We start from the raw sequence: 23,620 nt of genomic DNA, 5'->3' as shown, positions 1-23,620 counted from the left end.
TAGAATGCTTTTCAGACCAAATGCAGTTGGAATTCATTTTTTAGTGTGGTATTTCTTGGGTTTTGTGTTTATGAGTTTTTCTGCAGGATATCAATCCAATATGGAAATACACTACCACTGGAAGGTTTTGCATAGTCTGTGTGTAATCTGAGAGCCCCAACAGATAAGGTTATTGACTCTCTGGAGATAGAACTCCATGGACCCAGCCCCTATCATCTAGAAGTCCTTACATAAGGCATAGAACTGGAGGACCTGACAAGACTTTTCTTAACCTCTTAAGGCCCACTCGACTTTGTTGAGGGGAGGAATGCATCCTGCTTTTGCTACTTGTCAGCAGGCAGTTTAGCAATGCTTTTTAAAAGCTCTTTTATAGAGCACCTTTCTCAGTTTCCTTAGGTCACTTCTGTTACTGAGCCCCTGACCAGGGCAACTGAGCATCCCACTCAGGGTGAACCAGCTGGATTGTGCCATTTCTCATTTTCCAGAAATCCTCATTTTAACCCAAACAGTGTTCCTTTTGCGTGATGCACAGTGCTATTGTCGTGGATAGCGGGCTCAGTGCGTTTTGAAGGGCAGGTTGGGATTCTGTTCAGCTGAAGGCTTTTCTCTGGGAGCGGTCCCGGTCATCTCCGCTGACCCCTCTATTAGTGACTGAACTTGCTGTCATTGCAGTCCAAGAGCCAAGTCCGGCTGCACATTCAGAAATCTGTCTGCATCACCTCTAGGGTGCCAGACATCCCTCATTTGTGTTGTCACAGCTTCTGTGCATGCCTCTGATGACCACATAAGGTTTTAGAAGGATGCCATCCCAGGGAGTAGCCTGTATGGCTTTGTATCCCTACTGCCTGCCTAGCATGGTGCCTGTCCGTTGAAAGGCGTTCAGTACTGATGTTAAATGAGGTGCCACGAACTGGAGGCTCACATGCTGTCCCGTTTCCCAGCTGTAGTTTTATGGCTGTGCCAGGGGATGGCTTTGACAAGTTAGCTTCCATGTACTTATCCTTAAACTAGGACTTATAAAATTCCCTGGCAGAGTTGTTACAAAGGTCACAAGCACTACCAGAGTTCCTCCAAGGGACCTACCACGTCATAGGCCCTTAGGGAGGGGAGGCTTGTTAATGCCAGTCCCTTTCCCCCAAGCCTCCAGCTCTTCTTTGAAAATTATTTCCCTTAATAAAGTGTGCAACACACATCACTTAATTCTGACATACTAGCAAGAAATGTCTTTCAGTTTGTATTTTTAAGAGAGAGAACTTTGTTTTACAGTGTTTAAAATTTGCAATGACGTGGATGGAACTAGAGGGTATTGTGCTGAATGAAGTGTCAGAGAAAGACAAATACCCTATGATTTCACTCATATGGGAAGTTTAAGAAACACAGCAGAGGAACACAGGGGAAGGGAAGGAAAAAATAAGAGGGAAACAGGGAGGCAAACCATAAGAGGCTTTTAACTATAGAAACGAACTGAGGGTTGCTGGAGGGGAGATGGTTCGGGGGTTGGGGTAACTGCGTCATGGGCATTAAGGGGGCACTTGATGTAATGAGCACTGGGTGTTGAATACAAGTGATGAACACTGAGCTCTGCCTCTGAAACTATTCATACACCGTATGTTAATTCATTGATTTTTAACTAAAATTCAAAAAATGAACTGCTAAAAGATTCATGTAATGAGGAGAGGAAGTAAGCTGGAAGATTGCGCTCTCCATGGTTCATTTGCATCCTCCGGGAGATGTAGAGCAGAGCACATGCCATACAGGTTCATAGTGAGGATTAAGTAAGATACTCAGTGGAAGGCATCAGCACTGCCTGAAACACAGTGAACCTCACAGAGATAGAATGATTCTCTGTTCTTTTCCTGCACACGCCATTCCATTCTGCCATCCAGCTGGTTTTCCCTTGTTTTGTGATGGTTACGTATTTTATGTCCCGGTCAGTCACATTTGCCACCCATTCCTTAAGCAACGATGAACATATATAATGAAACCGGGGACATTTCAGAAAGAAGGTTCAGGAGATGAAGCAGATGAACTTATAAGATCCTCGAGAGAAATGTGTCATTTCTTTCTATTGTTTAGGTTTGGTCGGAAGCGCACATTAGCAGCATTTCTGTGCCTAGGAGGACTGGCTTGTCTTATTGTAATGTTTCTTCCAGAAAAGAAAGGTATGCCTTTCAGAATTCTACAGAAGGGTTTTGAACAGCACTTTTATTACAATGAATCTCAATATAGTAGAGAGATTACCATATGCCATGCTTCATTTCTGTGATTGCATATTATTTAGTGATTGTGTGGGGTATAATGGGCCAGATTCTTCCCATTGCCTAAACTATTCTCTGGGTGAATAATGTGCTTAGAGGTGCACTATTAATTCTTTCAGGCGATTAAGCTACCATCTGGGGTGTCTGGGCTGCGGTACCGGTGATGTTAGAGTTGTTTATTTGATGATGGGGAGGACCATTTAGCTCTGCAGAGAGAGAAACTCCATCCAGGGCTACAAATTGCACTCCCCATCCCAGCCAATCACAGATCAGAGGTCAGAGCCGCTGATTCTCAAAGGCAGCCTTGGCACCCTCGGCATATCCATCCATATTCCCAGGGCACCCTGATGGTAACAGCATAATAAGAGTGATAGGGACTCCTGGGTGGCTCAGTGGTTGAGCATCTGCCTTCAGCTCAGGGCGTGATCCTGGAGTTCCAGGATCAAGTCCCATATCAGGCTCCCCTGGGGGGCTTGCCTCTCTGCCTGTGTCTCTGCCTCTCTCTGTGTCTCTCATGAATAAATAAATAAAATCTAAAAAAAAAAAAAAAAAGTGATATTCACTGTTGGTGACAACTGACATTTTCTCAGTATTATATAAAGTATGAACAAAACATCTTTAGGAAATCTGGTGTTTTTATATATTTGTAGCTTTGCTGTGCATCCTCATCTAACTTGATTTCTGCCCCTCTATAGAAATTATATAGACAGTGATGGTTCTCAATCTTTTTTTTTTTTTTTTCTTTGCTCTGGCACACCTAAGGAAGCTAGCTATTGTGTCAAAGACTGATTTCTGGCAATAAAGAATGGATTATAACACACTGCAGCTGGGGCATATGGTACAACAAAATCCCTCCTGTGGGGGCTTTGGGATCTTAATAGGCCTCCATCTTGGAGCTTTTACTTCAGTGCGAATCGTGAGGCAGTTTATGTAAAGTTTGACAGCTGCTAGAAACACAAGAATTTACTTCCTGACACAACATATCACATATGAAACACTCCTTTGATCATTGCTTCTCCTTGAGATTCAGTTGTAGCAGTGTCTCACTGAAGACCCCCAAGGCCACATATTCTAGTTCTGTAACCCTCCAGAACACTTGCTGTGCTGCTGGTTGCCATCTCAAGTTCTATGCCTTGAGTCCAGGGGACAGTTTGCTCCCTACTGTGGATGTGACTCATATTTAGATCAACCTTATAGTGATTTTCATGGAATCACAGAAACTAGAAAATTCAGTAAGTTTGCCTAGTTCTTATTCTCCAAGGAAATCGTCACCTCTGCTAGTGCCAGAAAAGGGAGAGTCCTCAGCTCTCACCTTCCTGTGGGTTTATAGAACCAAGCACCCAGTTCTGTTTGTCTGGGATAGGCTGTAGCAGGCTTAGAGTCATAGGTTGAGATTCAGATTTTGTTTTTCCTAGGCAACTTGGAAATTCAGTTTCTTTCTTTCTTTCTTTCTTTCTTTCTTTCTTTCTTTCTTTCTTTCTTTCTTTCTTTCTTTCTCTCTCTCTCTCTCTCTCTCTCTTTCTTTCTTTCTTTCTTTCTTTCTGATTTATTTATTCATGAGAGACACAGAGAGAGGCAGCGAGAGAGGCTGTAGCAGGCTTAGAGTCATAGGTTGAGATTCAGATACTGTTTTTCCTAGGCAACTTGGAAACTCAGTTTCTTTCTTTTCTTTTCTTTTCTTTTCTTTTCTTTTCTTTTCTTTTCTTTTCTCTTTTCTTTTCTTTTCTTTTCTTTTTCTGTTCTTTTCTTTCTTTTCTTTCTTTCCATGAGAGACACAGAGGCAGCAAGAGAGGCAGAGGGATGATCAGGCTCCATGCAGGGAGCCCGATGTGGGACTCGATCCTGGGATTCTGGGATCACACCCTGAGCGGAAGGCAGACACTCAACCACTGAGCCACCCAGGTGCTCCAGTTGCTTTCTATCTGTAATAGTCCTGTGTTCTCTTTGTTGCCTGTAAAGAAACATTTTTCCTTGTTGCCATAAGCACCCCTGTAACCTGTCACACCTCTGCCAGCCTGCCCAGTTAATGTCTTTCTTCCTGCCACATAGCTATGCACTTCAGGGAAATGACCCCCCAGCCCAACACTGTGCACATGGCCCTTTCTACAAAAGCCCAAAGTGAAAGGATATGTGAGATGTGTGGTCTCCATCCAGACCCGTCCTCACTCTCTGCTCACTTCAAGTCTGTTTTAAGAGAGAGAAGCTCAAGCCCTTTGTTTGGCTGTGCCCCTGGGTGGACAGGGAATAAGGAACAGCTAGCAGGATATCTTTCGTACTCCAGGAGTATGTCTCAGCAACTTGGTACCTCTGTTATATCTAGAAAAGTAGACATCCGGTCTATTTTTGAAGATTTCTAGGAAAAGAAACCTCACTGTGTCCCTTAGAAAATTCTATTTTTAATAGCCATTAGAACGGGCCTCTTCCACCACAACTGAGCCCATTTCCTTTCCTTTTAATTCACCACCAGAGATGGAGAAAAGATGGCCGGTCCCTTTTCTTGCATAATCCTTTCTATATTTGCTGGGAGTGTTCTTAAGTATTCCTGAATCTTTTCTTCATTGAGCTGAAACAATTTGTTCTTTAAACTTTCTTTGAACCTTTCACACTTACTCCTTAGAGCATTTCGATGGCTCAGTTTTAAATCTGTTTTTTTCAAAGTTCTGAACCTTAAGCTACTTCTTATAGAAGTTCTGATAAATATATATTAAGAGAGAGATCTAATAGTTTGAAAACCTCTGTTAGCATCTTGTGTGAGCTTGGAGACCACACATCTTCTCACTGCTTTTTATGTCCATTTTCCCTTACTTTTTCCCACTAAACACATTCACTGTCTTCTTTCTGACAATGTAGATGTCCCAGTGCTGGCCGACTTTTGTTTTGGTACCTATGTATGATTGTGGTTCTCTGTGTCAGAGGCGCAGACAGACATATAGACAGGTACACCCCTAGAAGAAACAGCCAGTAAGCTAGAAAACAGATGATTTGGCATTCCTTAACTTGTGGTTTATAGTTATTAGGCAAAGTAGCCTGCCCAGTGCATATTTGCACATTGGTTGGCCTCCAAGTAAATGTTCTCCCTGGGGATAGTTTACCAGGTGGCCACTAATATTTTTCTACAGATTTCTCATTATTCATTTTACCTGATTTCTGTCCTTGCTCAAAAGACCCTAATTAAACCTACAGTACTGTCATTTATAAAGGTTAACTATATACTGGGTTCTCTTCATATATAGAAGATAATATGTAATGTCCCCATTTCATACAGCAACTAAAGTTCAGTTGGGTCAAGTAACTTGTCTGAGTTTGCACAGCAAATAAGCAGCACACCCAGGATTCAGATTTCAGGTCTTTCTGACTCTAAAATCAGTGCTGTTTGAGGGAATGCTGTTTTGCCCACTTAGAGTTTTATAACTAGAGTATTCATTGCACATGGTGAAGCTCTTGTCTTAGAGAATTAATACCAACTAATTAGAGCTGGTTCTTCACTCTTCAGTAGGCAGGTCTGATGGGAATGGGCCAGGGTTCAAGAACCCAGATTGTCAGAGTGACACTGAGCTCTTGTTGGCAAGGTCCTGGCAGTTGTGGTCCTGCCAGAGACCAAGTACTAGGGAGTCATAGCACACAACCAGATAAACGAGTTTCACAGGTGAAAGAGTACCCTCAGACTCTACTCTGAGCTCCTTTATATCTCATTTCTTTTATCAACCTCTGTCCATTTTTTATTCACTTGACTTCTCTAGTGCTTGCCATATACAGGATGCTATTCATAAACAAGACCTAAACCCTTGACTCAAGAGGCTTATAGTCTGTTAGGGAAAATGACTGATTAGAGAACAACAACAACAACAATAAAAGTCAGAAGGTACCATATGAGAATTGACAACAAAATGCTATGGGGACTTGAACTTCAGACCACAATCTTAATGGAGACCAGCTTTCCTCCTGTGTTAGACAACTGTAAACCCAGACAAACTATAAGAAGCACTGTCAGACACTGGACAAGAGGCTACACAGGACAGACAGTGATCCCTAATAGGAAGGAAATAAAGTGCTCCCTAAGAGTTACATAGCCTAGCATCTCTGAGCCACTGTACAAAGACTGGGAGCCCAGCAAATCTCAGTGCTTTACTATATTGAAAAGACAGTATTAAAACTTGAGGAGGCCAAATTTTCAAGAATTGGCTGGAAAAAATACTGAAAAGGAATAAGATACACAGAGGAAGAACTCCAGATATCTGCAGAAGGGGCCTCCGAGTCTTTGGCTGCTTACTGATCTCTGTATGAGTTTGAGGAAGCTACTGAGGTCACAGAGGACCACCAGTAAGCAGCATTCAGAGCAGTTCTTGGAACCCAAGGCCATGCCTAGTTTCTTTTCAGCCAGATATGCTGTGCTAGGTAGAGACCTCCTGAGTCAACATAGCCCTACACTAAAGGCTGTTCTATGCTTGCCCTCAAAGTACTTTAAAAGTCTGAGAAGGATGAAGTGATTCCAAATAACTTAACTGCATCCCAGAACAAAGAGCAACAGTATTTAAAGGAATACAACAAAATCCAGCACCTAACAATATAACATCCACATTGTATGGCATCCAACCAACATTACCAGGCAGGAAAATACCACCAGCAACCAGGAGACATATCAATAGAAACAAAGCCAGAAATGACCCAGATCAAATGAGGAGACAAGAACTTTAAAACAGCTATTATCAATATGTTCCACATGTTTAAGAAGATAGAAGAAAGTATGATCATCCTGAACGGAGAAGTAGAGGATATAAAAAAGACATCGTGTGACATCTAGAGATGAAGCATACATTATATGAAAAAAAAATGCAGTGAATGAGATTACCTAGAGAAGAAAAGATCAGTGAAAAGACAGAACAAAAGAAAGTATGCAAAATGAAGCAGGAAAATATAATTGGATGAAAAGTTAACAAAAAAAGCATCAATGAGTTGTAGGACAATACCAAGCCTAACATATTTGTAATTGGAGTCAAAGAAGGAGATAGTCAAGAAAAAATTACTTGTAGAAAAGATGGTCAGATATTTTTGACATTTGATGAAAGCTATAAACACATAACAAGAAAGTTTGTTCATCAAGGATATGTAAACAGTCCTGACTGTGCAGGCGTCTACAAAATACATGAAGCAAAATTGGATAGAATTGAAAAAATAGACAAATCCGAAATTACAGTTCAATATTTCAGTACCCTTCAACTATTGATAGAAAAATCAGACAGCAAAACTACAGATATGAAGACTTGAACTTGACCTAACTGCCATTTGTCAAACCCTCTACCCTAACACAGCAGAATGTGCATTCCATCTGAAGGACACATGGAACATTTACCAAGTGTTTGGGCCATAAAATAAGTTTCAATAAATTGAAGAGAATTGAAATATTCCAAAAATAGTTATTTGATGAGAATGGAATTAAGCTAGCCATCAGTAACTGAAAGGTATCAGGGAAATCCTCATATATCTGGATTTTAAAAACCACTCTTCTAAAAACCCACAAGTCAAAGAAGAAAGGAAATCACAAAGGAAATTAGAAAATTTTAATTGAACAATAATTAAAGTTTAGCATATGGAAGTTTGTGGGATGCAGTAAAGCGGTGCTTAGAGAAAAATTTAATTGAAAATGTCTGAATAAAGTTGTCTTCAAATTAATGATGTAAGCTTCTTTCTTAAAAAAAATAGACAAACTTAAAAAAAATGACAAATTAAGCACAAAACAAGGACGAGGAAGCAAATAATAAGCAAAAATCAATGAAGTAAAAACAGGAAAACACTAGGAGAAAAAAAATCAATGAAACCAAAAGTTGGTTGTTGAAATCCATAAGATCTGTAAACTTCTAGCCACATGAATAGAGGAAAAAGAGAGAAGATGCACATTGCCAATATCGGGAATGAAAGAGGGGAACCTATAGTATCTGTCACCATTTATAAGGGAATATTGTGAACACTTTTATGCCAGTAATTCAAATTGGGCAAAAATGGATCACTTCCTTGAAAGATACAAGCTACCAATGTATACTCAAAAACACAATTAACCTAAATACCCCTCTATCTATTCAAGAAATTGAATTTGTAGGTAAAAACATTCTTACAAGAGAATTCCAAGCCCAGATGGCTTCACCAGTGAATCCTGTGAAACACTTAAAGGAAGAAATAACACCAATTCTATATATTCTCCCAGAAAATAGAAAAGGAAGGAATACTCTTCCAACTTAATTTGTGAGGTCAGCAATTATCGTGATGCTAAAACCAAAGAAAGACTTTACAAGAAAACTGTAGATCAGTATAGATGCAAAAATCCTGAACTAAATATTAACAAATTGAATTCAACAGTGCACAAAAAAGGGTAGTATGTCATGACCAAGCAGGGTATATGCTACCAATGCAGGGTTAGTTTGACATTCAAAGGCTAATTGGTGTTATTCACCATTTTAAAAAGCCAAAAGAAAAAAAATCATATCCTGTCAATACAAGTAGAAAAAGCACTTGTCAGAATTCAATATCCATTCATTATAAAAACCATAAGAAACTGAAGTAATTGATAAAGGGCATCAAGGGAAAGCCTACAGCTAACATCACATTTGATGGTGAAAAAGTAAATACTTGCTCCCTAAGATCAGGACAAAGGCAAGGATGTCCATTCTTACCACTTCTGTGGACATTGTACTGAAATTACTAGTGAATATGACAAGGCAATAGAAAGAAATTAAAGGGATCCAGGTTGGAATGGAGAAGTAAAACTGTTTTTATTCACAAGACTACATGGTTGTCCCCATAGAAAATCCTAGGGAATATACAAAAAAATCTACTAAAATTAATACATGTGAACACTTTTATTTCTATGTATTAGCAACAAACAAAACTGAAAGAAAATACCATTTATAATAAATAAAAATGAAATATATTTAGGGGTAAATTTTACAAAATATATTTGAGACCTGTAGAGAACTATGAAATACAAAACATTGATGAGAGAAAGTCAAAGAAAATACTAAATAAATGAATTGGTGGTGATTAATAATTAATTAATAATAAGTATTATTATTACATAGAGAAATTACCATGCTCAGGGTCAGAAGATCTTGTTTAAGGCATCAGTTCTCCCCGAATCAGTCTATCTTCAGCACAATCTCAATACAATTTCCAACAGACTTTTTGTGGAGAAAAAGATTGACAAGTTAATAACAAAATTTTTTATGGGCATGTAAAGGATCTAGAATAACCAAAATAACTTTTACCAAGAAAAAGAAAGTCGGAGGATTTATCCTACCTGATTTTAAAACTTATTACAAAGTTAATCAGTATATTATATTGCAGATAGGAATGGCTGTATAGATAATAGAATTTAGTATGAAATAAACCCATGCATACGGTCAGTTTGTTTTTTTGTTTGTTTGTTTGGTTTGGTTTGGTATTTTTTATTTTATTTTTATTTTTTTGGTTTATTTTATTTTTTGGCCTGAGATTTTGATCACTTATTAAAAATGTTTTATCCAATTGTAACATACATAAAATTGCACACAGTCAATTGATTTTTAGCAAAGATGACAAGTCAGTTAAATGAGGAAACGATAATCTTTTCACCAATTGGTGCTGGGATAATTGGATGTCCATGTGCAAACAATTTTACATCAATTTGCTTGTCACATCATATACAGTAATTAACTCAAAATGGATGGGAGACTCAAACGTAAAGGCTAAAACTATACAAGCTCTATAAGAGAATGTAGAAGAAAAACCTTACTGCAATTTAGGCAAATATTTCTTAAATGAGACAGAAAACGAAAAAAAAAATTTATTAGTTAGACTTCAAAATGAAAAACTTTTGTTTTTTGAAAGACATAAAGAAATGAAGAACAAGGCACAGACTGAGAAAAGTAATTACAAAGCATATACCTGATGAGGACTTATACCCAGAATATAGAATTGGACTCTTGCAGCTTAATAATAAGAAAAAAAATTGGGCAGAAGATTTGAACGGACGCTGCTCCAAAGGGACAAGAAAATGGTCAATAAGCATGGGAAAAGATGTCCAATCATGTGACATTAGGGAAATGGAAATCAAAATCACAATGAGATATATACCAGTATGCACCTGTTAGAATGGCTAAAATTAAAATTACCGTCATTGGCAATGATGAGGAAGAACCAGGCTGATAGAAATGTAAAATGGACACTTTGAAAAACATTAGTAGCTTATTTAAAAGGGAAATATACATTTGCACTTGCACTCACTTTTTTTTTTTTTTTTCTGTTGGAGCATCTGTAACTTTCAGCACACACTTGTTTGAAACAGAGGTGTACCCCCGACCCCTTGTCAGCACCCTCTGACAAGGACCTTGACACTCATGCCTGTATCTCCAGCTCTGCTTGGCCCAGCGTGGAACATGCTTAGCCTGCACACACGGAGGGGCGAGGGGATGGGGAGCGTGGCAGCATGGAGTGCCTGGGCAGCTCGAGGACCAGGGTTTGTTCTGACTCCGGGCTGTACGGGAGTGTGCCCACAGCAGGTGCTCGGTGCGTGTGTGCTGAGTGTGGCTGTGCGAAGGGAGAAAGGCACACTACTTCAGGGGGTCCTAGGAGGGGCCTGGGCTGAAGGGCAGACAGTGCAGCGGGGCCCAGGGACCTCCAACCAACGCATCAGCGAGGGCTTCCTGAAGGAAACGGGGTCTTGCTGGGCCTTGACAGGTAGAACTTGGCCTTGTGAAGGGGGGACCAAGGGGGCAAAGACCTGCTACAGCGAGGAGGAGGCAGGCACACAGGCTACAGAGGGGGTTCGTGAGGCTGAAGATTCAGAAGGGCCGTGGGTGCAGCTAAGGCTCTTGAAAAGTCCTCTCTGGATTCTGGAACTGATAGCAGAAAGGTAATGGGATTAAAGCAGTGCTTTGGAAAGGCCACTCTGGGACAGAGGGGAGCAGCTGGGGACGTGGTGGAGCAAGCAGGAACCAGCTTTGGAAAGCAGAGGAGAGAGGAGGCCTGAGCTGTGACAGCCCCACGAGGGGGAGATGAGGGACACCATAATCCTCATCTTCGCCAACAAACAGGACCTGCCTGATGCCACGAAACCCCATGAGATCCAGGAGAAACTGGGCCTGACCCGGATTCAGGACAGGAACTGGTATGTGCAGCCCTCCTGTGCCACCTCAGGGGATGGACTCTATGAGGGGCTCACATGGTTAACCTCTAACTACAAATCCTAATGAGCATTCTCCACCTATCCCCCGGAAGGAGAGAAATCAGAAACCCATTCATAGGATTATCGAGTTATATAAACTCACCATTACCTAGTGAATCAGGGACGCAGATTTACACAAAGACTTTGATGCAAATGTTCATAGTGGCTTTATTAATAATAGCCCCCAAGTGGAAGGAACCCGAATACCCATTGGCTGAAGAATGGATAAACTAATTGTGGCATATTCATACAGTGAAATACTGCTTAAGAACAACAACAAAAGAATTGAACTCTGACCTACCGATACACACAACAACATGGATAAATATCAAAAACATTAAATGCTAACTAAAAGAAGCCAGACACAGAAGTCTACAAATTGAATTATTTTATTCATGTGAAATTTTAGAAATGGTGAAACTATAGTGACAGAAATTTGTGCATATATGTTATTTTTCTTTTAAAAAAAAAAAAGTGTATGGGGGATCCCTGGGTGGCGCAGCGGTTTAGCACCTGCCTTTGGCCCAGGGCGCGATCCTGGAGACCCGGGATCGAATCCCACATTGGGCTCCCGGTGCATGGAGCCTGCTTCTCCCTCTGCCTATGTCTCTGCCTCTCTCTCTCTCTCTCTGTGTGACTATCATAAATAAATAAAAATTTAAAAAAAATTTTTTTTAAATGTATGGAAAGCAAATAATTTTGGGGAGTTTTTTGCCCACCTGTGTATCATAGCAAAGAGCATACTGCTATCTTAAAGATATTTAACATATGCATGAGCAACCAGAAATTTTCCATAATCACTCAGTGAATGAAGCAGATAATTTTTTAAAAAATTTGTTTGCAAGAGAGAGCATAAGTAGGGAGGGGAAGAGGCAAGGAGAAGCAGAAGGAGAGAGAGAAGCAGGCTCCCCCGCTGAGCAGGGAGGCCATTGTGCTCCATCCCAGGACCCTGGCATCATGACCTGAGCCACAGGCAGGTGCTTAACCAACAGAGCCACCCAGGCACCCCTGAAGTAGATAAATAAGTTGAATTTTTACTATTTGAGGTCAGTGAAATATGACTATAACATACTGAGACTTTTTTTTTCTGGCAACCTCAGATGGGCTCTGAGAAAACTTTCAGATAGCTGGTTCTAAAAATGATGTCCTTAGAGCTGCATCATTGGAATAAACTTAAAACCTCTCACATTCAGTGCTATAAAGGATACGGGTGTTTTGAGAATTACCTTTTTTCCCCTCACCAATAATTGAGTTTAGTTTTCCTTTTTAAATTACCTTTTTTTTTACCCAAACAGTCACTTTGGACATTTGCTGGTAATAGCCAGTAACATCTGATTTTATTTTCAGATAAAGAACCAAAGTCAGGAATCAAAGGAACCAGCCCAGTGGCTGCAAAGCACTCCTGAACATTGACTCAGGATGACCAACAGCCCAACAGCTCCCCAGGCAGGAGCCCCAGAAAGGATAAAAAATAATTTTCTAATAAACAGAGCTATCTGACATTGATACGGGCTACCTTGGGATAAGGTAATCTCCCCCAGGTTCAAGTGGTGACTGCAGACTCCATTGTCAGGACCACAGGAGAGAAGTTTTTTCAGGCATCTGATGAGATGTTAGGCTGACGTGAGTGCTCTGTGCATACGTGGCTGGACCCTGGCTCCCCAAATGGGTTACAGCTGGAAGCGTCCTGAGTTTTACGTGAAAGACTTCTTCCAGCTTTGGATCTTGTGGGTGTTTGGATAAAACCCTTCTGTGGTGTGCCATTTAAATTCAATTTTCGGGATAGCAATCCCCTAACCTGTTGTTAAAGATGTTACAGAGTGTTGCTATACAGCTCTGAAAGATGCCATCATGTATGGGTTGAAAACAGTCCCAGAGATCATTTGCAGTAGAGCAAATGAGCATATTCATGTTTGCTTCAAAGCTACCGAATACCTTTTCTTGACACACTTAAGTTTTCTGGAAAATAATTGATGAATTGCCCTTACAATTGTTATAATGGAAGTGATTGTTAGATCTCAGGCGCAGACATATATCTTGGAGTAAACGTTGAAGACAGAGTTCTTTTTCCAGAAGCATTTATGGCTTAAAATAATATATTCAGTACTTTAAAAAGCTAGCATCTTCTTCCAAATGGCCTGGCAGAAGAGGAGAAAGCCCCAGATGGTCGGGTTGGGCAGTGCCTGGGCCACTGTGTCGAGGACACCATCTTTAATGTAGATGAAGATTTATTTCATAGTCCAGCCGGGAAGGTGAACCATATTTTAGGATGGGGTATTTAAATGCCTCCTTCCTTAGAAGTTGAGAGAGCATGAACACAGATTCTTTTTCACTAAATTAATCCCCATTGCAGTCCTTCTACGTATTTGTTCAACAAATAGCAAGCACCACGGAGTATTATACTATGGGAGATGGTGCAAGGGGCACAGATACAAACGAGATACCAGCCTTCCCCTGAAGTATCTTGAAATATATTTGGGGCAGATGAGATGGAAGAGGAAGCAGCTACATGAGTGTTTCTGAAGCATGGCAGTTGAATAGATCAGGGACTAGAGATAGTGGAGGTCAAAGGAAGGAAGGAATATTGCTTGTGAGTTATTTAAGGGAAGAGTGGTTTCTGTGAGCCATGCAGGCAGCCCCAAGGAAGGGGACAAGTGTATTCTATTTGGCAGAAATGTCAAGGAGGATGAGAGGAAATTACTTTGGTGATTAGGACCTCGCTGTTGACCTTCAGGAGGAGGACTTTGAGGAGAGCATGCTCTCAGAAGCCAGATTGTAGTGAGCTACAGGGCAGAGAAATTGGGGAGATGAAGGATTGGTCACTCATTGATGATGTCTGCCGGTGAAGGGGAAAGTACAACAGAGTCAATGAGATTTTTTTTTTCCTCAGAAGGAAAAATTGTTATTTTGAAAGCAAAGGCTAGTGTGTTATTGAAGGGAGAGGTTAAATATATTTGAAAGGGAATAATTACACTGTAAGACCCCAGGGAGGATAACGTTAAGAAAGGAAAGAACCACAGGATAATCAGTAGTATTTTGATAGGAAAATGAACAGCCCTAGTATGTGTTTTTGCATTTTATGGAAAGATGTCACATTAGGAAACAAATAGCATTAGTGATCAATAGATTCAAGTAAGAAGTTGAGCAGGAAGAATGATTAAAAGTAGTTGCACGTTTAGAATCTTGTTCTTTAAAGAACATGAACAATTTATATCCTCTGGTAGTAATTTAACAGGGTTATTCCATGTCTTCCAATGGAACACCAAGAAATGCAAACTGAAGAGAGTTGTTTTCCTGGACCTCACCTCTGCCTCTTGTATCCATCAGACTTACTCTGTACCCGTGCCAAGGCTTGTCATGCTAACCACCATTTCACCTCACTGGTTGTTGAACAAGGTTGAGAAAGAGAGGCAAGGAGCCCCATGGTGGATGCGACTTAACGATCCCCATGAAGCTTGCTTTACTGCAGGGCAGAAGTCTTCCAAGAGCCCTGTCATTGAGGAGTAAGCAATTTTCATCACCCATAATGACCACCCTTTGGAAGATGTCATGGGGACAGCCAGGACACTTGGAAAGTATTTACGTGTGTGTGTTGTGAGGGCCTACCAAGCCTTCTGAATGTGTATTCCGTTATACCCCCTCCTCCCATTTGAGATCAATATTCATGCCTCTGGCTCCTTCAGAATTAACTATGCCATTTAAAGAAATTTTTCTCTCTCTAAAGGACCTCACGGGTGTCACCTTTGTGCTCCTCAGACACAGGTGTGTTTGCGGTGGTGAACAGCCATTCCTTGTCTCTGCTCGGGAAGCTGACGATCAGCGCTGCCTTTAACGTGGTATACATCTACACCTCCGAGCTGTACCCTACCGTCATCAGGTGCGCCTCCCACATCCTGCATGTCTTGCTGTGGGTGCTTGCAGCAACAGAGGCCCAGTTCTCATTCCACCAGGCCCATCGTTAGCGTGCGCCAGCAACAATTCAACAAGCAGGTGTGAGCCCAGAAACTAAATGTGTAGATGATACTCGGGCTACATAGCAGAGAAAACATAGCTGTAGTTTGGCCTGAGTTCCCTCCTGTAAATCGTAAGAGAAGTACTGTCCACTGAATGCATCCATCACCCAGATAGTGCCCGGATGCCATTTTGATTTCAGTGGACTGGATTTGTTCAGTCACTCATCCTGTGTCAGGTACATGACAGGCAAGGGGATGAGTCCCTGTTCTCACAGAACCTACATTTTAGCTCAAAATAAGACACATTTTTAAAAAGGTAATTCCGCCCAGTAAGAAGTGAAGATGAGGTGTACCTATTAGTTGTTAAATGTGGTTTCTAATGTGTAGGACCTGCTTGTGTCAAAAAGAACATATGAATTTCCCCTCATAAGTCTGAAAACAAAATGTGAAGGGCAGGGATATAGCTCAGTCTTCTTAGAACTGGCTCTGTTGGCCCAGAAGGTATTCCCTAGCTCAACATCTCCCTTGTCTTTTTCAAGATCATTCCAGATGTTTTCCCTCATCCATGCAAACTTAATGATTCTTTCTACCTATTAATTTAAAATCTCTTTCCCTCCAATTTTTCCTAGGCTGCCTGTTATTGGCTGGTTATTTCCTAATTATTCCTCTGACCTGTTTTCTCTGGCTGCTGGCTGTGGTACTGGGGGTGACCATTTTGTCCAAACTGGGGTGTTACCAACAATTGGGCTGGGGTGAAAGGGTGATGGGTGGCCACCCCAACTGCAACCACTCTCATTCCCACTTCTTCTCACCTCTTCCATGTCCATACTCCCCAGGAAGGTAATGTTCCTGGTTTCCTGAGAATATGTGCTCAGTTCCTAGTCATATGCCTGACCCTTTATTTTATTTTATTTTTTTTTTTGCCTGACCCTTTAATCGTCAATTAGTTGAAACTAAATAAATGGGCAGACATCTCAGATAATAAACCCCTGGCTCTCCATGAATATATTAGTTCATAGGATATCTCACACACCAAAACCCCCAAGAACATCTGACAAAGAAATACTCACATGGTCATTTCTGTACTGTCCTCTGTAATAACTACAGTGTCTAGTATTATTAACCTCATGTGGCTATTTAAATTTAAATTAATTAAAATGAAGTAAATTAAAAATCCACTTCCTCATTCTCACTAGCCACACTTCAAGTGTTCATAGGTGCAGGCATCTAGTGGCTTCCATATTGGATAATGCAGTTACAGAACATTTCCAGCATTTCAGAATGTTCCAGTTGGCAGCACTGCTTTAAAGGAGCCTGTGTTCCCTCCACTTTGGGATTTATTATTACTATAGGCCCTTGTCCCACAGGGTCTTTACATTCCCTTCCTAAAACTTTACTAATGTTTCCCCCTTTTTTATGCCTTTCAGGAATGTTGGACTTGGAACTTGTTCTATGTTCTCCCGAATCGGTGGGATTATTGCTCCCTTCATCCCCTCACTGGTTGGTTTGTACCTCCTGGTTTTGTTTTTCTAGATTCTCTGCTTTGGAAATGCTTGTGCTTTTGAGTAGAAAGTGGTAATAGGGGTACCTGGGTGGCTCAATTGGTCAAGCATCTGCCTTTGGCTCAGGTCATATCCTAGGGTCCTAGGATCGGGCCCCACATCAGGCTCCCTGCTCAGCGAGGAGTTGGCTTCTCCCTCTGCCTCTCCCACTGCTTCTGCTCTCTTTCAAATAAATAAATATTATACATTCTTTAAAAAAAAAAAAAAAGGAAAGAAAGTAGTAATGAACAGCTGCTACTTAAGATCAACCTGACCAAGTGTAAACCTTATATCTTTTAGATTACGTATCCCTCAGGGCAGATGAGGTGTTACCCAGGATGCTTTTACCCTGAAGGCTCTGAGTGGTTGCTTATCTACATTCATTGTGGAGAGTTAGCAACAGCCAGCTTGCCCCCTCCTAGGAAGTCACCATTCATAAGTTAATCAATTAGTGAATGTTTATTAAGCTTCTACTGTGTGCTGGGCCCTGTGTTGAGCTCTTCACACATCATCTCGTGTAAGCTTCACAATAACCATGTGAGGTGGGCATTGGTATTACCCTTTATTAAACATGAGAAATTCTTTCAGAAACAGGTCAAGTAACTTGCCCAAAGGCACACCACTCAGAAAAGAAAATTGGAAAAGAAACATGCCTGACAGTGTGTCTATTAAGAGTTTTTAGCATTTTCTAAATTTCATAGTCAAAAGAAAGGGGATAGACTTAATGGCAGCCCTTAAAGTCCTTCCAGTCTTGAAAGGTTCGGATTCAGAGATGGAATCCATGGAGCCCCTGCGCCTGTCTCTGCTTGGTCCGATCTGTGGCCCTTGCAGCCAGAGTTCATCAAAGGGTGACTAGATTTGCTGTGTAGACAACTGTTCTCCCCACTTCCTAGCAATGCTGGCAGGTTGGGTCCAAGGACCCGGGGAGGGGAGGTTCCCACAGGACCAGCCAAGAGGGTCCTTGGCTTCCTGCAACATGAAAATCAAATGTGAGCCAGCAGGAAGTGAAAGCAGAGTTTATCGAAGATCTAGAGAGAGCAGATACAGATGGAGTGACTGGGAGGCTCAGAAAGGAAAGGAGGGAGTCTCATCTTTGTTCAGGGGGCTGGAGGTGGTCTGGTGTACGTGTCCTCTGAGGCATCCAGGGACTGGTTAGAACCGAAGACAAGGGCCCCAGTGTTATTCCTTGGAGCCAGGGGGTCTTGGTGTGGAGATGTCTAGATGTCTAGCTCCCAGTAGTCTGGAATGCGCATCTGATAGCTTCAACTGGTCATTCTCACCTGGTCCTTCCTTAGACGTTATCTGTTCTAGAGAAATCATTAAGTGTTGGCCCCTTACAAGTAGGACCTATGCTATTTGCATTATAAGACCTGTGTCAATCGGAGAAGGACAAACATTATATGGTCTCATTCATTTGGGGAATATAAAAAGTAGTGAAAGGGAATAAAGGGGAAAGGAGAAAAAATGAGTGGGAAATAGCAGAAAGGGAGACAGAACATGAGAGACTCCTAACTCTGGGAAACGAACTAGGGGTGGTGGATGGGGAGGTGGGCGGGGGGTGGGGGTGACTGGGTGATGGGCACTGAGGGGGGCACTTGATGGGATGAGCACTGGGTATTATTCTATATGTTGGCAAATTGAACACCAATAAAATATATATATATATATATATATATATATATATATATATATATATATATATATATATATAAAAATAAAGACCTGTGTGAAGTGGAGTGAGGGTGCAGGTCCTAGCAAGAAGAGAAGCCAGAAAAACAGCAAAGGGCAAAAACAGCTTTTTCTCTCATGGTGTCCCTTTGGTTTTCCTGTCTCACCAGTACAGAAGGATATCTCTGGAATGTCGCTGTAGCCTTTTCTTTCTTTCTGTCTTTGAGTTGCAGTGTACTTCCTTTATATAAGTATCTCTTTCCGTGTTTCATGCCTAATTTTACACTATAAGACCATTCTCTAATATAAATTAGTTCCATTCTGCCAAGTGTGTCAGACATTAGGTGTTTAAATCTAAAGATCTGTGACTCTGGATGGTTCTCCCAGAACATTCAAATACCTAGTACTGTGTCTCTCTTCCTGCTCAGTTGAAAAGCGGTGAGAGTGCTGTGTCCCCCTTCCTCCAATGACACACCCACGGTGTTGGACCTCTGTGTGCATGTGGGTTCCAGAGGTGAGACTCCCCCTGTCCACCTCCCCCCCCTCCACCCACCTTCTCCATCATCTCTTTACTTCTGAAAAATCAGCAACCCATTATCTGAGAGGATATCCTAACTAGTAGTGGTTCCGATCCACGCAATGTGGAAGCCCAAGTAAGATCATAAAGCTAAGCAACTCCTATATAGAAATTCAAGAATATTAGCTCAGAAGGACCCTAGAGCAACACCCCAGTTGCTCTAGAGCAACAGTTTTCTATGTTATCTTTGAACCTGTTTGTGTTTAAAGAAACAAATTTTCCTGAGAATGTCTTCTGGGTCTCAGAAACGATGTTGTATCACCATGTTCAGTTCAGGTTGTTTCCAGACCACATGGATATTCTAGGGCTCTTGAGGCTTTTCTTTTTTTTTTTTTTTTTCGGGGGTGGAGAGTCCTACCTTTAACCCCTGCCCTTGAGGTATGATGCTGAAGCGGGAGAGCCAAGATTTTGTCTCATGGAGTCACAGAATGAATCTCACGGACAAAGGAGAGCAAGTAAAGTGATAAAGAGTTTTTATTAAGCAAGGATACAGAAAAAAAAGCTCTCAGGAATGAGAGGGGTCCTCATGAGGTTGCCACTGAGGGCTTTTAGGGTTGGTCTTTTATTGAAAGCTAACCAGGGAACGTAAATCTTTTTAGTGTCTCCACCGACAGCACCTTTGTGTAAGGACTAGTGATAACATCTTTAATGCCTTACAGTTTTTTAGGGTTTGGTTATTCTTTGTTGGTCACAGATGGCTGTCATAAAAAAGCACCCCCCCCCTCAGATACCTGGGGCAACTTATCTCTTGTTTCCTTATACTTCCTCATTTTTGAGATTTCTGTGAGCCTGATCCCGCAGTCCCCTACCTATCCCTCCCTACTGCACCCCACCTGTCCCTTACTCGGTGCTAAGTGAGTCAGCCACCGTATATGGGATCCTTTCACTGATTCCAGTGTTGAGAACTTTAACATTTATCGTGAGTATTTGGGGTGTTGCCCAAGCCAAGAGTATGTGGAGATCCCTTGTCTTAGAAGTGAATCTCTAGCAGTGAAAGCAATACCTCCCTCCCCTACTGCTTCTGACCCGCATACCTTGGCTGCTTTCTGTGTACCCACTCCCACTTCTGCGTGCCTGAGCAGCCACTCCATGGCTTTCCAGGGTAATTCGCCATGGGGAGAGAAGTGGCTTGTAGTGGATTCTGGTGGGAAGGCATGAATTGGGTAGTAAACACAGCCATCCCTCGGTCATAAGACTGCTGATTGTCATGTGGCGGGAAACGGATACTAATTTTTTGTGTGTTTCTGTTCTGTTCCTTGCCCCCACAGAGGTATGTGCAGGGGTCTCTACCCTTCGTTGTCTTTGGAGCCACTGGCCTGACTTCGGGCCTCCTAAGTTTATTATTGCCAGAAACCCTTAACAGCCCATTGCTTGAGAATTTTTCTGACCTTCAGGTGTATTCGTATCGGAGGCTGGGGGAGGAAGCGTTATCTTTACAGACCTTGGATCCCCCACAGGTATGGCATAGTTCTTTTGATCATTCAGTTGTACCACTTGGATGATGATAGTTTTCTGGGTGTGGGGGAGAATGTTCTGGTTAGATTTAACAGAACTGAGCAAAACTGTTGAAAAACAAAGATACGGGATAAATAGCAGCTGGTTGGTTTAGAGGAACAAAGACAGCCAGTGAGTCATTTGCTCTCTGGCTTTCTTGGAACATGGCAGGGTAAATTCTTTGGAGAGTAGATGTCATGAAAGTGCGTTTGTCAGTTGAGTGTCAGATAATAATTTTCATTTTAGAAATGTCATGGCATCATGTGACCATCCTTTTCTCCTTTCCTGTCTCAGTCTGTTGACAAGGACAACACTTTAGGCAGTGAGAGTGAGGAAGAAGAGGAGTTTTTTGATGCCGATGAAGAAACCCAGATGATTAAGTGAAGAGCCTCGGATTCCCCCTCCCAAACAGATGGTCTCCTTGTCTCTGGCCAAGGCAAGGTTTTCCAGGAAACCTAAGAGAGTGGTGGAAGTGCAGGCTTGAACATACGTGGAAGGTACTCAGCATGGGCTCATTTTTTCCAGGCACAGAGGAAGCTGGGGAAGGGATTTCATGAGAGAGAATATGACCATTCTGAGGGTACAGTCACTCTTTAGTCCAAAATTCTGGTTTATTTCTGAACCATGACTTCTGGCCAGAGAGCTCAAAAACACATGCCGGAGTGGAAAGCTAATTTGAAAAAAAAAAAAAAAAAAAGAAAGCTAATTTGTTTCTGGAAGTTTGATCATGTTGCTTATCCTTGATCATGACCTAAAGGCAGACATGTAAAATTTCTTCGCACTGCGAAGTGGGATAAGATAAACCATCCTTAAGATTTCATCCTAATACCATATTTGACACCTCACCAGGAATCTCCTGAGCCAGACTGCTGTTCACCTTTCAGTTTTGTGCCAGAGGAGAAGCACTGAGAGGTGATTGATTAAATGTACCCCAAGGCCTCTGGCTTTCCCCTAACTGATGAAAGGTGGGCTGCCCCTTGGTTTGCAGGCTGAGGGTTGGCTTCACCTCCTGCCATTAGCTCCAGAGACGATCCCCTGGGAAAAACCAACTGTACCGATACGATTTTCTCAGAGCCAGAAGTGTGGCCGCAGAGCCCTCTTAACTCCCTTTGACATTCCACTTGTATCACGTCCTCAGTTCTGAGGTGCACCTCCAGGAGGTCCCACCTCAGATTCTAGTACCAGCAAGTAGCTTCAGAACTGTGCTCAGTAAGGAATGAAGTTCTTCTGTAAAGGTGGAGGGCAGTTACAAAGTGACACGTCAGACCCTTGAAGAGGTACAGCTTTTAGAAGGAATAAAAGGAAACCATCTGTCACGAGTTTTTGTTTGGTCTGTTTGGGCATTGTGCAGTGAGGGGCTTGGGCAACATTTAAGACCTTAAACACTTCCAATCCCAGATCAGTCCCTGCCTCTGGAGTCCGAGTGGAAAGCAAGTAATTTTGGAGGAAATATTGGTTTTTCATGAAGTACCACCAACTTTCAAATAAGTCTGCCACACTTCAACTTCCAAAACCATGTGCTGGAAGTATCTGTTTCCCTCAAAACTTGAACACTCTCTCAAAGTTGGAGTATTAGCCTGGAGTCAGCAAGCTTGCACAGCATGGCTTTGGGCCACTTTCCCAAGTGGGAACATTTCTGTGTCTTCAGGATTTCCCATTCTACTAACTCTCGCAGAAAAGGAAGTTGCATCGGAGATGAAGGGAAGACGTCATTGGGACTGCTTCTGGATGTCTTGTTGGCCTTGCCCCCCGTTGACTCTGACCCTACCTACCCCATCCCCTTCCACATCAGCCTCTTGGTTTGCACTCTGTCAGGCTGTACCTTTGTACCTGTTAAAGTATTTTTATGTCCTTTATGCCCTTGGCTATGTTTGGAGCTCTTCATAAATAGGGGCCATCTTTATTGCTGTTTGTTTCTATCTACTGTGCCCAGAAGAATATGGACTAGACACAGGAAAGACCTAATAAATATTACTGTTTCTAGACATGGAGAAAACTAGGGAACTCCTTGGAGTATCTTTTGTATAAATCCCAGGCAAATCTGACCCAAACCCCCAAACTGTGGAATCCTGCCTTTCTCTGGCAATTAGAGAGACCGTGCCCACCACCAGGGGAGGAATAGATGAGGAACTTACAAGGACTCTTAGAAGCTCTTCTTAATGATCAGGAGTTAAAAATAAAGCAATGAACTAGCATATATGTGCTCTTTAGTCAGAGCGCTCTTTGCGTTCTAAGAGCAATACATCCCATTGCAGAAAATTTGGAAACCAGAAGTTAATAAATTTGTCACCCAGAGGCAGCCAGCGTGATAGCTTCATTCTAACTGAAGACCAGTTGGGAATCCATTTCTCTGTTGTCACTGGGGTTCTCTCTGTCTCTGGCTAAATAAATGAGGATTCCATTAGTTCCCTCCCTGGGTATCCTGCTTTCCCAGCTATGGGGTGGAAAAAAGGAAGGGGGGATACACATGTTGCTTACAAAGGCCAGGCAGGCCATCAGCTGCCCGTGTCTGTTGTGTCACTAATAAGGTACTTGTTTCTTTCTAGATGGTCTTTTGGCAAAGTTTCATAATTACTGTTTTTTCATCCTACCGCCTTTTATAAAGACAGATTGTTTTCCTTTTGATATTAAGTATTGAAGAATAGGATTGTAGAGAGTGTGTACATGTGTATATTTGCACTGATTAAATTCTTAGAAAGCTTTGAATTTATAGGTAACATAATTTGTGCAGATGATTTGTAAAAAGCATCCTTTTTACTTTTTTACTCTATTCAAAATTAAATGTTTTTCTCTTCAAAAGCAGCAAGAAAAATGTAAGACACATAAGAAACCCCCAGTTTCTAGAGTCAAAGGTCTTAAAACAGCTTGTCCAGAACCTTGGTACCACACTGATATGTTAAAAGAAACAGTGTTGAAGTTTCCTGATTTGGTGAGTT

The 23,620-nt window shown here is 41.7% G+C and overlaps 1 protein-coding gene across 6 annotated transcripts in view; it reads left to right on the top strand.

Annotated features, from left to right (window-relative positions):
• SLC22A15 (solute carrier family 22 member 15) overlaps nucleotides 1–23,390 on the top strand; it is an 81,315-nt gene extending 57,925 nt beyond the window's left edge. For 2 of the 6 annotated variants that reach the window (XM_072769649.1, XM_072769646.1), the window contains 5 exons: nucleotides 2,077–2,162; nucleotides 15,208–15,328; nucleotides 16,832–16,904; nucleotides 20,459–20,647; nucleotides 20,979–23,390. In XM_072769649.1, coding sequence (XP_072625750.1) covers nucleotides 2,077–2,162; nucleotides 15,208–15,328; nucleotides 16,832–16,904; nucleotides 20,459–20,647; nucleotides 20,979–21,068 — 559 coding nt within the window. In that variant the 3' untranslated portion in view covers nucleotides 21,069–23,390. Of the gene's footprint in view, nucleotides 1–2,076; nucleotides 2,163–15,207; nucleotides 15,329–16,831; nucleotides 16,909–19,041; nucleotides 19,128–20,458; nucleotides 20,648–20,978 lie in introns of those variants that run through there. The other 4 variants (XR_012004163.1, XM_072769647.1, XM_072769648.1 and 1 more) reach the window with 4 other exon arrangements.
• The last annotated feature ends 230 nt before the right edge of the window (nucleotides 23,391–23,620 follow it).

The sequence above is a fragment of the Canis lupus genome, chromosome 12 (assembly GCF_048164855.1).
Source record: "Canis lupus baileyi chromosome 12, mCanLup2.hap1, whole genome shotgun sequence".
NCBI lineage: Eukaryota > Metazoa > Chordata > Mammalia > Carnivora > Canidae > Canis > Canis lupus.
This window is presented reverse-complemented; position numbering and strand designations above follow the sequence as displayed.